Source organism: Pholis gunnellus (assembly GCF_910591455.1).
Source record: "Pholis gunnellus genome assembly, chromosome: 10".
In the NCBI taxonomy this organism is placed as follows: domain Eukaryota; kingdom Metazoa; phylum Chordata; class Actinopteri; order Perciformes; family Pholidae; genus Pholis; species Pholis gunnellus.
Window position 1 is genome coordinate 6,715,187 of NC_136537.1, and position 16,202 is coordinate 6,731,388.

At 42.7% G+C, this 16,202-nt stretch overlaps 1 protein-coding gene across 1 annotated transcript in view; it reads left to right on the forward strand.

Moving 5' to 3' along the window:
• Positions 1-16,202, forward strand: part of pigg (phosphatidylinositol glycan anchor biosynthesis class G (EMM blood group)) — a 56,340-nt gene that overhangs the window by 14,865 nt on the left and 25,273 nt on the right. Inside the window, exons 6-9 of the mRNA XM_079168189.1 lie at positions 692-904; positions 6,478-6,695; positions 7,056-7,340; positions 15,401-15,804. Of these exons, the coding sequence (XP_079024315.1) occupies positions 692-904; positions 6,478-6,695; positions 7,056-7,340; positions 15,401-15,804 (1,120 nt within the window). The remainder of the gene's footprint in view (positions 1-691; positions 905-6,477; positions 6,696-7,055; positions 7,341-15,400; positions 15,805-16,202) is intronic.

Sequence of the window (16,202 nt, forward strand, 5' to 3'; positions counted from 1 at the left end):
ATTCTAATCGGCAAAGATGTCACTAATGGGTTTTGCTTTAATAGATGACATGAGCTGTGGCGCAAGGCTTCAGTTGATCCACCACACACACACACACACACACACACACACACACACACACACACACACAGAGTAAAATATGATATTCATAATCGCTTGGGATTTTGTTTGTGCAAGATTTATGACTTCAGGAGGAGAACCTCCTCCTTTTTTTTCAAATTCATCTCTGAGTGTTGTGAAGCTCTTATTGTGTGAACGGAGGAATCTTCCACAGCAGACAGTATGGAGATTGAGCCATTTCCTCCCGTCAATCATGTAAAAAGGAAATCCTTTTTGCGTCACTGTTTTGGTCAGTTATTGAAGGCTTTTTCTATTTTCCGTGACCGGTTTTGAAGGGGAAAATCCACTGGCAGGCAGAGGGTGAGTTTTACCGTGAATCGACCCTTTTGGAATGAATAGAGGAAGAACTTCGTTTGTTCCTTTCAGGTTGAACAGATTCCTTGAATTGTATACAGGCCGGTCTATAAGGGAAGGTTAGAAAACACAGCAAGACAAAGACACCACCAGCATATCAAAAGGTTAAGAAACTCACATGTCATTATTTCACATCATGTTTTGTAGGCGCAGTAGATCCTCACTGTTTTCCGTGTGTGTGTGTGTGTGTGTGTGTGTGTGTGTGTGTGTGTGTCAGTGGGAATGGAGAAGCCCGGCGTGGTGGAGCAGGTTGACCTGACTCCAACGCTGGCCCTGGGACTCGGCCTGCCCATATCTCAGAACAGCGTGGGCCGCGTCATCCCGGGTGTCTTGGAAGAGACCTTGCTCCGAGACCAGCTGCGCTACCTGCATCTAAATGGCCACCAGCTCAGCTGCCTGCTCAAAGACAGCACGCCCGACTACGAGAAAGGTGGGTTACGAATTCGCGGAGTCCCACCTCTGGACTCGTTAGAGCTCGTAAAGTCTCATCATTATGCTGTGTAGTTCAGAGGCTGCTGATCGTATTCAGTGGCTACATTTTCCCCCCAATTATACAACAATGTGACTTTTGCCGTTAGCAAGAAAACTCTTTCCAAAATGCAGTTATATTTTTCCTTAGAACCACCAAACACATCAGGTGAGTTCCCATCACTGTTCTACCAAACTATTAAGTAAATGGGGACATCTTTTTGGAAAAGAAAAACTGTCCATTGACACCTCCAGTCTTCCCCTTCCTCTTCTGAGCTCATAGTGAACCCACAGACTCCTATTTCCCTCAGGAGTTGGTGGGGACCAAAAACAGAGCAAAAAGGAGACAGAATATTACAGTATGTTGCTCAGCGTGTGCTGGATGTGCACACTTTATAGGACACATTAGCTACAACAACTCTGTGGCCCAAAAAAAGGTTTTGTGCTGCTTTTAAAGAAATGAAACGTAGGCATTCACATGTTCTGACAGGTCTCTTTTACAGCGAGTAAAATCCCAACACTCCACAGAAGTTGTTGAGATAACATATGTGAGCTCGGATGAAGCGGATCACTGTCTTCTTTGGTCGGTTGTTTTATTTGCATTCCACTCCCCAGTTTCGTGCCTGTCGTCTTTTCACTGAAGACACACGGATGGTGCAGACTTAAGTTGACTCAAACGGTTCGCTGTAAGGAGAAGTCCATCTCCTCATTATGCGCTCCATGTTGTCGGCTACATCAAAGCAGTGTTTAACCTGAAGCACTCCGATTAAGACGTGTGAGAAGAAGACACATTTTGGAGATATCCACTGGTCTCTACTGGTGGCTAACAGATTGAAAATATGAATCTTGCATTTAGATGATCCTCCAAATGTTTCATTTTGCGGTATTTTTTTCTTTCGTTGTCGCAGATGAATCAGGTATTTACAGGAAGTAGGTTACTAAAGGCTGACCATAGACACTGACCATATTACACAAGAGCAGGGCTTTGAAGAAGAAAGACTGAACCCGGCTCCACCAGAAACCGAGCATCCGAGTGACAAACAAACAGACCGCTTCCTGGCATGTCAGGGTGTAAGTGTTAAGCCCGCTGTCTACTGGCTTCTATAAGTCTGTATATAAATGACCTTACAGCTGCGGGGAATCCACACGGGAGACTCACAAACATGCTGTGGTGTGTTCTGGAACTTTAATGGCGCTCGCTCTTTGTGCAAATGCATGCACATATCCTCACGGAGTTCTGCTCCTTTACTTTCATCTCGGGGTCACACTGTTTGTCAGAGTTATCCATCTCACAGCCACAGCCTCCCCCCCCCCCCCCCACGTCTCCCTCTCTCTCCGTCCGGCTCTCTGTTGCTGTCCCTCGTTTTCACAAACATTTCACACAGCAACGATCTGACGATGGCAGTCACCATCGCTGGCGTTTGATCGGTCGAAAGTAATTTATCTCATCATTTTAAAATGAGACGGAGGGGAAAGGAGGCAGAGAGAGAGAGACTCTTTGATAACCGGCTTGTTTGGCAAACAATCGGACATGTGGCATTTCATTTGAAAATTCATAATCTTCTAAAAAGCAGTTTACTGAATCAGTCAAATAGTTGACGTGAAATGCTTTTGACGTGCCGACCAAATAGATTACATGTGGTGCCAAGGTTGCTTACTGGCCTTCAGCCTCCCTGCCTAATGAGAATTTTCCGAAATCAGAAAGAGGCACAAAAACAGCTCAAACTACTCTTTTATGAACATGGAATAAGGAATTACACCGCTAATGTTAGTAGCAAGTGTTAGAGGACTGATTTAAAATCCAACACGCTGGATCTGTAAGATCAGCGTGTATTGGTGAGTAAATAACGAGTAAGAAGCTTCAATATTCCTGTAAATGAATGAGATGAATAGATGGCCACAGGGGAGACATAGTTATTCTAGTTATTTTTCAGCCACCCGAGTGGCTTTGCTCTGTCTGTCAAGACTGAAACATCTCAACGCCGACAGGATGCATCGCCATTGAAATTTCATATTTTTTGTATTCATGGTTCCTTGATGATGAATCCCTAATTATGTTTGTTGATCCTCTGACTGAGGGTAACAAACCATCGAAGGGATTGCAGTGAAATTTGGCCCAAAAATTCATATCACGCTGGTGATCCTCTGACTTTTAATCTAGCGCCGTCATCAGGTCACAATTTATATATATTAGACTGCACTGCTTTGGTTTATTAAAAAACATCTGCAAAAATAACGCACAACTTTGCGTTTAGTGCTAATAAGGAAATGTTAGCATGCTGACACACTAAGCTAACTTGGTGACCATGGTAAACATTGATTAGCAAGGGCATGTTAGCATTGTCTCTTGTCGGCATGTTAGCATGCTGACGTTAGCATTTAGCTTGAAGCCCCGCTGTGACTCAGTACAGCTTCATAGAGCTGCTAGCATGGCTTTAGAATCTTAGTCTTATTGGGATGTAGCTACATTTTTAACTATTTCAGTATCACATATTTTAACAACAACCTGCTCGCTCTAAAGTACTTTTTAAGCACATCTTTGTGTTGTTTTTGGGCCTACAGATATTTGTATAATGTCCTAATTTTCGGTACATGTTGTCTTATCCTATGTTGAGTTGTGAGACAAATGTACGGCATGCTGTCCTTAAGAAAGTGCGTTAAACTGCCACAAAACTGCAAGTGTGGTAAGCAGCAAATATTGCTTCTTCAAAACTTAATTTAAAACTAACTACTTCTTTCCACATTAAAAACCTTACCGCGCTGGCAGCACATTTCCACTCTATTTTGGTCCCTGGTTTCCATAGTGATGGGATGAAATTATTTCAGCAGACCTACATTTGGATGTGTTGATTTTTTTTTTTTTTGAATCAGTCCATTTGGGTAATCATGAAGCTGTTATGCAGTCAAATGTAATAGTTGTCACTGCTGGGAAATTCGCCTGGGATGATATTTTAAGTATCCCGGCTGTCGGACACCTGTTGGGGTCAAATCTCACTGGGTGTGAAAGAAGTGGGCTCCTGTCTGCAAAGAAACGTGGCTGAGTTCAGAATTCAAATTTAGTTTCATCAGGGAGACAAAAAGTACCAAAAAAACCCCATTTAGAAAAGATTTACAATGCCCAGAAACTCTCAGCTCGAGTGTGACGCAATCGGATATATTAAGATTTTGTCATTGTTGTATCACTTTTCTTTGTCTTAAAGGAACAATAACTTAGAAAACATGAAAGTGACATTTTCAAAGTTCAACTCCGTGCGAGTTTAGAAACATCGTGTTCTGCCTCCACAGCTCTCTGCCAAGTTCTCCGTCTCTCTGCCTCGTTTCTCTTTTCATTCTGTTTATTTGATGCTTTTAATCCGCTCCGGTTATCACACTGAAGTCAAGATTGCAATAACTATATCCAAAGTAGAAGTAATTAAAGTGAGCTCACTCTGCCAAATGGTAAGTCTTTGGATTTTCTCTTGACTCCTAGATTCATCTTCCACAAGCTGATAAATCTCACCCGATCTATATTGTACCCAGTCTAAACGATGTTCTTATTGGATCGTCTGTTATTGGATGTATCTCCTTTATGGTATTAATGAGCCCTATTTATTTTAGAATTTTTGTTTGATTTCATATTTTCTTTTACCCGGGTCATTATTGTAATTTATTTTTTAGCATCCTTAGTTGTTATTTTAACTGTTCCAATATTGCCCCATTTGTTTCCGCTCTGTTACTGAACTCTAACGCAGGCCGACTGTGATTCATTGGATTAAAGCAGCAAAGTCAGAACTGATTACATTTGGAGGAGCCAAATTCCCCAAGCACTTTAGTTGTCTAGAGTTTGATACAAGACTTTCTCTCCCCTCCCAAGTAAATGTACTAAAGATTGTTTTTGAAATAAAATACGAGTCTTGGTAAAATATTTGTTTTAATGATGTAAATTCCCCCGGTTGTTGTTATTATTAAAGCGATCAATGTCCATCTTTTGTAAATCTTAACGCCCCGAAATTGCATTGATTAAGTGTGTTATCGTCTTCTTGACAAACAGTCCCACCTACATATTGCGGATTGATTTTGGTCCTCAGATGATATCAGGTTTAATAACATTTCTCTGTTACCAGAAGCCCAATTTAAAAACCTCACATTTTGACTGTCCTTCTATAACCCGTTTGTAAATCCATCACTGTCCGCTTTGTTTCAATCTTCATATCGTGTTTTTCTTGTGCTCCTAACCTCAGGCATCTTGGAGGGCCATTAACCAATCCGTGTACTTTTAGACAGATGGAACATGGCCAGGGCCATCGATACCGTGTGATTCATGCCTGTGGCTTAAGGTTCTAATATTTCTACCGGCCCCTCTGTCTGGCAAAGCCACAGTCACTATTTATCACCCCTATGCCTATGCCGCTGAGATAGGCGTTATACTGCGAAATATTGTTTTTAGGTGTGTGTGTGTGTGTGTTTGGCTGATGTATACCATACACCAAACCTCCGCATTGCTTTGTCCTTGAACATGTTCTTAAAGCACTGAAGTGAAATGAAAGCAGGCGTCACTTCGTCTGCTTTGAGCAAACGTGTGAGTGAGTCATTGCTCGGCATCGTTAGGGTCCTGACAAATTATAAATTGTCTTTTTAGGACTAAATGTTTTTTTTTTTTTACTGCAGGCGTTTTATTATCTTTTCAATTTCAGGAACGTTATCGACACAGGAAACAGAACAAGCAAAGGCTGAAATGTGATAGATTTCCCATTTAAAAAAAAACAAAAAAACATCCAACATGCATCAGAATGATTGATGAAGTCATGAATAGGATTACTGAACTCTCATTCATGGAGAAAGAAATAGTAAGAAAAATGTTTGTGTTGTGTTTATGATGAAAAACGTCCGGATAGGCAGCCGCCTGAAGAAGCTTTTTCTGAAGTGAGACAAAGCGCTCCAGACTGCCTTCACTTCTCTTCACTTTTCTTCACTGTTTTCATGATTTAGTTTGTTTTTTAATAAACTGATGGTAAAATATATGTGGTTCCATCTCCATCCAGTCGTAGCTGAGCATCCAACAGTGGTTGTAACGTTGCTAATGTGTTACAACATGTTGGATTGTTGATGTGCTCCCCTAATAATACTGAAACTATTGCATTCAGTTGGGAGGCAGTCTGCACACAGAGGGCGACGTTACATAATAGAAAAGCACAGATTGGGGGTTTTCTTTTTGGGAGATAAGTTGAATTGTCCTGATGCATCAGATGGTATTTGGTGATAAATAAACACTGCAAAAATGAATACGACGTCGCATCAGGAAACCCACAGAGGATATTAATGAGATGCTGCAAATGTCCTCATTTTGACAAACCTATATTAAAGCAATCGCTGCTGAAGTTCCAACAAGAAGTTTTTTTTGCTGCATATCAAAGTAGTGCCAAGTATTTGAGTACCTGACAGGGAACATCAATGTCAAAGTAATCCCTGATTAATGCTCACACCAAAGCCACACTTTGTAAACATGCCAGCTGTTGATACCCCCCGCCCCCCCCCCCCCTCTTCATCCCGTTCCAGAGGCAGGCTTTGAGCAGTTCCGCGTGGCAGAGAAGGCTCATGGGAGCTGGATGAAGCTCTTCCTGGAGGGCAACACCTCCGAGGTGCTCACCAACATGGGCAAAAAGGTCCTGAAGCAGTACCTGGAGGCCCTGGCCGCCATGAGCTCGGCCCTAAGCAAGCAGCTGGGCAAGTACGACATGTACTCCATGGTCGCGGGCACGGTGTTTGTGTTCCAGGTGAGTGCAGAGGGGTTTCATTCTTCCTGAGGCCGGTAGAGACTGGTAGATGGGTGTAGCCGGTAGGTCAGTGTTTTGTTAAGTGTATGAAAGTCACAGGTGTGAAGACACTAAATGAATCTCATGTCAAGAAACGTGTCCACATTAGAAAACCTTTTTCGGTGCAGGAACGTTTCAAACAGTGGGATTTCCATTAATAGACTGAGAAGAAAAAACTCTAAACACAACATGTGCTCTGTTTGCATTGTATGTTTCGGATGGCATTGCTCTTAACTGCTCAAACATTGTTCACGTACACTGTGTGTTTCTGCGGTTGCATCAGTTGAACAACTGCTTCTTCTCCTCCTCCGGGCCCTTCAGCTCCTGCTGGTCTTGCTGCTGGCGATGCCTGAAGCCCTCAGTGGCGAGGCGACCGTGGACCTCCCCGTCCTCTCGGCCCTGCTCTCCCTGCCTTTCTACCTCCTGTGCCTGCTGCTCGCCTCGGTGCACGTCTTGGTGTGCACCTCTGCCGAGAGCTCCTGCTACTTCTGCAGCCTCTCCTGGGGCCTCGTGTTCGCCGCCGTCGCCTTCTCCTCGGCCATGTTTTGTATTCTGGTCTCCATGGCGATGCGGCGCCTCCCCCTGGGACCGAAGATTCACGGGAAGGTGAGTCCGTGCACCTAAATGTACCACCCGCGCAGATTGGAGCAGATGTTTGCCCTCATAGGCGTACGCACACGTGGGCTTTATCGGCACGTAAAACCTCAACGTTTGAACCGGTCCAGCTGCTCTGTGATTGTTTTATACCAAAGAAGATTAAAGGGACAAGTGAGTCATCTAAAGTTAGTTTTTCCACCCAGAGACGGCTGCAACTTTGCTGCTGTTTAAACTTGATGTGTAATACATGGCCACATGCTGCAGGGGCAGCATTGCACCTTTACTGCTGGGTCCATTCAATCCTGATCTACAGCCATCAGCTATAAACGTTTTGAGAAGCAGTCTAAATAGCTCTGCTAGCTTCTAATATTCACGAGTGGCGTCCGCCTTCAGTTTCCGTTAGTCATCTTTGTGTTTACTGTGCCATTAACCGCTGGCTGAAACTTTGCTCCACGCTCTCCTCCAGGCGAAGTGGTCTCCTGGTGGCGTGGAGGCCGCTTTAGATTTAATCAAATATACTAACTATGAAAACATACACGAACCGCGTACCTTCAATGTGATTGACGAGGCCTCGGGGCAGTTCTTCGTCCTCTCGTGTTGGACTGAGGACAGACTGGACTCTGCTGTGACTCACTATCGCCTCTCCAGGTACAAGTGGTGTGACAGGACGAGCCGGGGCTAGCTGGTTAGCATGCTCATTTCAGTAGATATCTCTGCAACACAATACAAAGACGTTTTAAACAAAAACTTGGGCCAGATCTTACACATTGCACCTTTTTCCTCTTATGATTTCATTTCTCACGTCCTGCGGGTGGAGAAGAATTACCTTTTTAGAATACCAACATTTATTTGAGAGAAAACTAGTAAATCCACCGAGGCTCAGGGGGGCTGGCACGCTCTTGTCTGTTGTACCCCCACTTTGTGATATAGCTAAGTTTGCAAAGTCTTTACTAATGCAGACTTAAACCACTTGAAGGTATTGTGAAACAAAGGGCTGAGAAAAAAGTTTTAGTAAATCTTTGATCTGTTAAAATTGAAAAATCACTGCACCAAAATTACATCCGTAAAGAAGTGCTTAAGCGAGTCCCTCTTTGTGGATTTGAGACTTCGGGTGCCATTTATAAAAACCAACAAGTGGTTGACTGTATGCACAGGAAGATGTTACGGTAAGAAGTAGTAAAAACCTTTTGATATATTGAAAAATATATTAGTTTTTGTTGATGCGTAAAAAAAAAAGTATGAGAATGTTTTTGTCATTCAATGCAGTGACTGTGAGAGTTATAGAGAAGGAACTCTGACTCAGCATTTCTACAACCCCTGAGTTGAACTGTTAATGCCAACAGCACAACAAAGGGACCATGAATTTATCACAGATGCTGCCACAGTCTGCTCAGCTGCAGGTTCACTCCGTGTCCCAGAAGTCACAGGCTCACATTGTTTTTCCAAATCCACCTCACAGTTCTGAAACACGCTGCCGCATTGATGAACATAATCCGTCCATATCAAAGATGTTCCAGTCTAGCAGAGTTGAATCTGTTGCGTGTCTCCAGCTAGTTGATGCCCTCCACGCCGCATTATGGAAAGTTTTTTTTGTTTTTTTTGTTGTCAAAGCGGCGTTACACCAGTGAAGCATGATGGGAAGGGATGAAAAGTCGTAAAAAACTTGACTATTTTCTGCATTATTAAATAAGAAGGAGCTGCAATAGACATGAAGCGTTGTGTCAGTCAGTGCAGCAGCAGACCTTGGATATTTTAAGAGAACTGGATGCCATGTCTCAAGAGCGAGTCCACTTCATTCCAGTGAAAGATGTTCACAAACCAAAATAGTTTTCAGGCTTCCTCAGGCTCCTGCGGACACTTAAGAGTACACTCACTATACGCTCAGTACGCCTATAGCTAAAACTGATGCAGTCTAATAAGACAGTCCTGCAGGTGTTCCTACTATTTTGTCCACCTCTTGGCCTTTATATCAATGAGGGTATGTTGAATAACAGAAACACCTCTCCACAGTTCAACAGCACCTCAAACTTCATCCTCCAAAAATGATCATTGGAGCCTTCACGAGGGCAGGATGTGTTGCAGGACTGTTGCATTAGACCGCATTAGTTCTAGCGAGGTGTGCCTAATAAAGTGGTGAAGCAGCTCTGAGCCGGCCGACCTCCTGCTGGCTCCCCGCGTACATGAATTGCATGTCAATGACTTCTTCCTGATGCAACTCTTCGAGGCTTTTGTTGGATCTTGATAATAAAAACAGTCATGTTGAAGTTTACGGCTGTTTCTTTTGTAATGATGCAATTATGACCACTTCCTCAAAAAATCATCAAGATGTCAGCTGATTGAAAGACTCTTTAGAATACAGCGGGACTTTCTGAACTATATAAATAATACAAATACATATTGATTGATATATTTACATGAGCTTCATCCTTTAACTGTGTGGGTTACAAACACATTCTGATGATCGTCAGCATGTGTCCGCTGCCAAAGAGACAGTTTACACAGAAGTTGTCAAACTTGAAGATTAACCGAGAGAAAAGAGGCCACGTCGTCTCTAACGACACACTGGTACCGGCGGTGGTTCTGATGGTTTCTGGTAGTCCAGTTTCATACATTGTTTCTGTGATTGTGTCTTCCCTGCTGTAACGGCTATGTTGAAATGTACTTGTACAATTAAAAGTAATTGGCAGCGACGTTTGGACCGCTCGTCTAAAGGGGCAATCAATTAGATATAGTGGGACTAGATCTTCAGAAGGTGAAAGCTTTCAGTCTTTAGTGTTTGTTTGAATTGGCCTAAAAGATGAGTCCTCTTTACTGCCGCACCTCTTTGCTCATTATAATTTATCTGTAAAGGTTGCATCTCATTTCCCTTCTGGGGAACTTTGCGAAAGTGCTGAGAGGGCAAAAAAAAAGAAGAAGTGCAGAGGAATCCACTCGGGCCCTTTTGGGTCGGGTGAAGAAATAAATCCCAAATCTTTCCGCTGGAGCACGAGGAGGAGATGTACTGTGGATTGTTCTGTGACTCCGGTTTCCTTGAAAAAGACTGTGGGATATTGTCTTTGAGTTAAAAAAAAGAAGTGCACATAGCTCAGCTGGCAGGTAATGAGTGGACTACTGAAGAGAGGAGCGCTTCCTCATCCAGCTGCAGACGTTTGCTACAGTCGGACAGAAACTAACTCAACCAATGAATATATCTCTGTGAATGAGGCGATGACGACAATACAAAAAGGGAACAAATGATTTTTCTGTTTGGCTGCAACCTACAATTGATATCTTTAATTTGTATCCTGTGATCGTATGTTCTGATTAATTGAGTAACTGTAAAGTGAAAAAAAGAGTTAAAAATCCTCACATTTAAGCTGGAAACATAAGGCTTGTGACTGGATAGTGATGCATTGCACACACAATAGTGGTTTTCCAGCAGTACCGTCTGTGTGTTTTATGATTTATGTGAAGAAAGTAATGCAATTAACACATAATTTATATCTTTTAATGCATTTGAAAATGAAACGCCTACAGTGCTGCATGCTGACTGGCAGGCCGTTCCAGCGGTGATACAGGCTATAACAGTATATATTTATGGGTAATAAACTGTTATTAGTCCTGAATACTGCTGCAGATATGTTGTTAACTGCAACAGCTTGCTCACAATGACTTGCAGGTGCTGTTGGAATCCATTTTAGAATATTATTGATGACTTTGAAAGCCGTCTACGCATCAGTTCCATGTATTGCTAATATATCTTGTTCTAATAACGGTGATTAAACATTTACAATCATGGCCCATCTTTATGGCCGGGATCTTTATCTCTGTAATAACCTGTGTGAGGAAATATGATTAGTAGACTCTTTGTCCTCTAAGTCATGACTGACAAACTCATTTTGATATTGAGATTAGACCCAAAAAAAAGCTGTTTTAGTGTCGCACTATATTAGTATTGGTGATGAATACTGCTGGAAGTCCTCTGAAACGTTCTCAGATGCTATTAAATCAGCTTGAGACGTTTTTGAATCTCTTTGGACACTTTTCAGCAACCTTTCAATTTACTTAAATACTTTAGAAACACCGCTGGAGTTACCATTCAGGAAGGATGATATTCTGCAACAAAGTTCCAAAATGGAGACGGAAAGGGTTAGAAATGACCTAAAGTCGGATAAGGTCTCGTTATATTACAGTATACAATCACTTGAATCAGTGTGGATCAAAGTGCAAAGCGGCGGCTGCTTTGACTTGACAAATGACGGCGTTATGGGCGGCATCCAAACCTTTCATTAGAGGCCTCCTGATTAGTTTCTCTGCAACTGGAAGATTAAGCACACTCACTAACCCACCGCCCATCCAAAATGTGATTAGAATTCCAGTTGATTGAATTTAAATAGCCGAAAGGTGAGTGTACCGCATTAAAAAAAGTAGAGTTTGTAAAAAAAAAGGCGATATTAAAAATATTACCTCTTTTTATTTTTTGGCCTAAAATCGTAGAAATATAATATTGACTGGCACGCGTGCATACAAAGATGGTACCAGGGGCCCTACAGTCATTTGAAGGCAAAATATGACTTTATTTTCAACAAAAAGGTCTTCATCCTGTCGTTTCACTGTGCTTTGACATGATGCAGAGAAATCCAGTGAAAGGGCAGAGGAGTAATATCCTTTATTCATACATTAGGCTTCAGTTCCGGTTGTGATTGATGGATGTTCTACTGTAGACGTTGGCCCAGAGGCTGCTCGGAAAATATTTCTCCCTGTTGTGCTCTTTAAATCAACAGAAGAGCACATCCTGGCTCTCCTTCATTGCTTCAATTGTATAAATGTCTTTTTTTTTAAATAATTAAACGCACAGTTCCACATTTATTCGCAATCTAGCGAAGAGCAAGATGAGGAGGTCGATACCACTTATATCTGTTCATTAAGTGCAAGACTACAGCCAGACGAAGGTTAGCCTAGCTTAGCTTAGCACAAAGACTAGGAACAAGTGGGGAAACAGCTAATCCACCTAACAGGACTTCTACCGTTCACCTTTATTTCTAGTTTGTTTAATCCATAAGAAAACCAAAGTGTGTCCGAGGGGTTATGTGCTGGACTATCTCTTGGTTGGAATCAGCAACTTCCTGGAGCAGCTGGTTAGAACAGTCACAAAAGCATGAAGCACAAAACGTTAGTATTCTTGAAGGTTCGTACGGCGAAAGTATGTCATTAATATAATTAGGTCCTGGCCCAGTCAGTGATTGTACATCTGCAGCAAAGTCTTGAGATCAATTCTCTGATTTGTTGTAATATGTTCACGTGGTTAGAACTCTGGTGGCTGCAGTTTGGATACGTTCTAGTTGCCTAAGAGCTTTTTAGAGTAGACTGGAGAGAAGTCTTTTTTTAAATAGTCTAACCAGCTTGAAATGGATGCAACTGATTTAATACGACTGATAATTTAAGATTAAAATCCAAAACAATTCTTGATTCCCAACACTTAGTTATTCACCTTTTATTTATTGAGCATTGTGGACATAAGTCTGGTAATAAATGGTATTGTTCTGAAACTTCCGCTGCGTTCATAGATGGAACAGAAGGGGGCCACGTATTGATCCTTGTGGGACTCCACAGGCCACGCTGACCTGCTTGGATGTCAATGTGCCAGTGGAGATGAAACGATTCCTTTGTTGGAAATTGTATCTGAACCAGTTCTTGAAAGCCGAATCCCAGTTTTCAGACCGGTCCAACAATATGTGTGATCAACGTTACCAAATGCAGCTGTGGGAGCTAATATGATATAGAATACATCATAGAGAAATTGAATCGACTATTTGTGGTATTGTGCTATGGCATGCAAGCTGAAAACCAGTGAAATTGTATCATTAGAAAATAATAAGGTAATAATAGCTCTGTATAAATGATGTTGCTTTCTAATTATTCCAGTAATACTTCTAGTACGCTTGTCTTTCATCTCCTTTTAAAACAGTGGCAACAAGATTTAATCAGTGTAGGAAAACATGAGGAAATGTTGCTTTTGAGATTTCACAATTTACCGACCACTGGAGGAGAGAGAGACTCCACCGCGGAGCAGTGGAGCTGGAAAAAAACATATTACAGCTCCCTTTGGGCTGTGACGTGAAGAAGTTGTTGGCACACAGGACATTAATCATATTCTCAGTAATGCAACGGTAGCTCTGGTTTTGAAAAATGAATGGGCAGAACCTGCTTAACCAAAGACTCAACTCTGAAATATATGCAGGATAAAGAACTATATTTTGTGATAATTATTAGTAACATAAAGGTTATTCAATCTGGGAGACCTTCATAAAAACACAAACTTGGAAACAAAAATTGTGATGGAAAGAGTTTCAGAAAGAACAACCTTAGATACTTATAATGTATGAAAATGTATGCAGCCTCGGTGCTGTACATCCTGAGTTTGCCAAAGTTGAGTGATGTTGTATTCCTTTCTTATTTTGTGGAACACAACTACCAGAACTAAATATTTAATGTCACAGCATGTAGTGTAAAGCAAACAGGCATATGTGTGTGTGAAAGCTCCGGTCCCACAGTGAACTGGTGCTGTAGCCTGCAGACAGAGAGCGCTCAGCCTCAGGTGAGCCCAGGCTAAGACGCACGGCCGTGTTTGATGGTTGTGAGTCGGGCTGAGACATCGCTCCTGAACTAAGGTTTGGCTGAATTTGATTTGATCTTGCTTTCCATGGCCATGTGCCGTCCCCACTGGACCAAATTGTTTGCATTGAAGTATGCGAACAGCAATTATAGAAATGGGATGACCGACCGTACATTTTTGAATGACAGCTCACGGTCTCTGTCTGCTGCAAAAAAGTCCATAACTGTTTCTCAAACTCTTATTCTGGAAGCTCCTTTTTTTTTAAATGGAAAAGAAATCAGTTACTGCAGTTTCCCCATCACCTAATGCTATCTCAGCTGAAGACGTATACGTAACATAGACACATGTTAAATACTTTATAAGTGAGACCAAATGAATGTATTTAAGTGGAGTTAACATCTCATTCTTTTCACTTCCTTTCTTCAGTAAAGCTAAGAGAATGTACGCTGGCCTTTCATATTAGACTCATTACGTAAGCAGGCTAACATGATTAGATCAACACCAACATTCTGGCTCCCTCATTAACCTCAAAGATGTACCGCAGTAATAAACATTAAATGAACGACTACGGAATAACTCCTGCAATTGTATTTGGCAACCCCCATAAAGTCTCCTCTAACCCACCTGTGGGCCCCGGCCCGGTCCCTGGGACTGACTGGCCTGTACTGTGCGTGCCGTAGAATGGGATGACTGGCTGAAGCTCATGTATCAGCAGAAAGGGAAATGGAAAACAGAAGTCTGGATATTGTTTCTTTTGATGTGAAAATGCATCAATGGACACATTTTCTCTCGTCCTGAGTTTGAAATGACGGGGGTCGAGATAATAGAGCCGCAGGTGTAAGTGGTTGCAAATTGAACAGTTTTATTATGAAGCACATGAGTGTCACTCGATGAGGTTTTTCAATATTGAAGTATATTGGTATGAATCACCCAAGCAGTAGTTGGGTCCCAATGATTATCCCACTGAGTGGAACAATTCTAACTGCCAGTGGATCCGCGGTGCAGATGTGGGCGAGGGCACAAAAGGTTGAGTGAGCAGTCCTGGAACATGGACTTGTACTTGAATAGCTCCTTTCTAGTCCTCCGACCACTCCACGCGCTTTAAACACTAGCTGTCATTCACCCATTCATACACTGATGGCAGGCCACCGTTATCAGGCCGCTGTGGTAGTTGCATGTCTTGCACAAGTCGTAAATGGTATCAAGTTAAAACGGTCTTAAGTTGAATAGATTTCTTGAGGCAGCAAACTTACTCCTAAGATTGAGAATTCGGTATCTGTTACTTTTGGCTACAAACATGATAGTAATCGCTTGTGGAGGTCCCAGATCTGGATCTCTAGCAGAATGTCTACTGTTTCAAGGTCCAAGAGGAAAAAGAATGACCTCTTTGTCAGAAGTAACATATAAATGTTGTTTGCACTCCACTGTAACCACACGAAACGCATCTTAATGCTCTTTTTGTTGTCTTTCATAGTCTCCACTGAGGAGCGGCAGCAGTGAGTGGTCCCTGTCGGAGCTGGACGTGTTGCTTCTGGCCGGCACGGTCGGACACACCCTCAGCTTGGCGGCGAGCAGCTTCGTAGAGGAGGAGCACCAAACCTGGTACTTCCTGCTCAGCACCCTCTGCCTCGCCGTCTTCCAAGACGTGTGCCGCAAGTACTTCAGAGAGCAGAGGGGCCCCGGAGATGAGGAGGAGCCCATCCTCCCTTCCAAAGACTGCCGTCCCGCTGCTCACCCCAGGGCAGAGGTTTGCTCCGAGAGGTGGCTAGCGTTAGCCACGCCGCCCTTCACTCTGCTCTGCTGCCGACTGCTGCGCTCCCTCAACCACACCGGGGTGCAGTGGGCTCATCTTCCCGACATGGGACACTGGCTTAACAGGTTGGGCTTACCATTAGTCTAAAATGAACAACAAACGACAACAGAAAATATCATTTCCTACATTTAATTATGGCGATTTTCATTTTTAAAATGCTGTTTTTCCCAAAGGCTGCTTTTTTTTATTTCACTCCAGCATTTTTCGCAGGTGACTCATCATCTCACTTGTCATGACACTTGTCATTTTTGCAAAGCGGAGTGTTAACATGCAGCAGCTACCTGGCTGATGCATAATTACTCTTGGCAGCATTATGATTCCTAAGAGGTTCCTCTGGGAGGAGACGCACCACTCTATGAATAGCAAAGCGACAGAGTGGTCCGTCTTTCGCTTTGGCTTCTCTGAAGTCTTCGGGCGTTCCCTATTTAGCAACACAGAAGAGCCGGATGTACAAAGTGGGTTA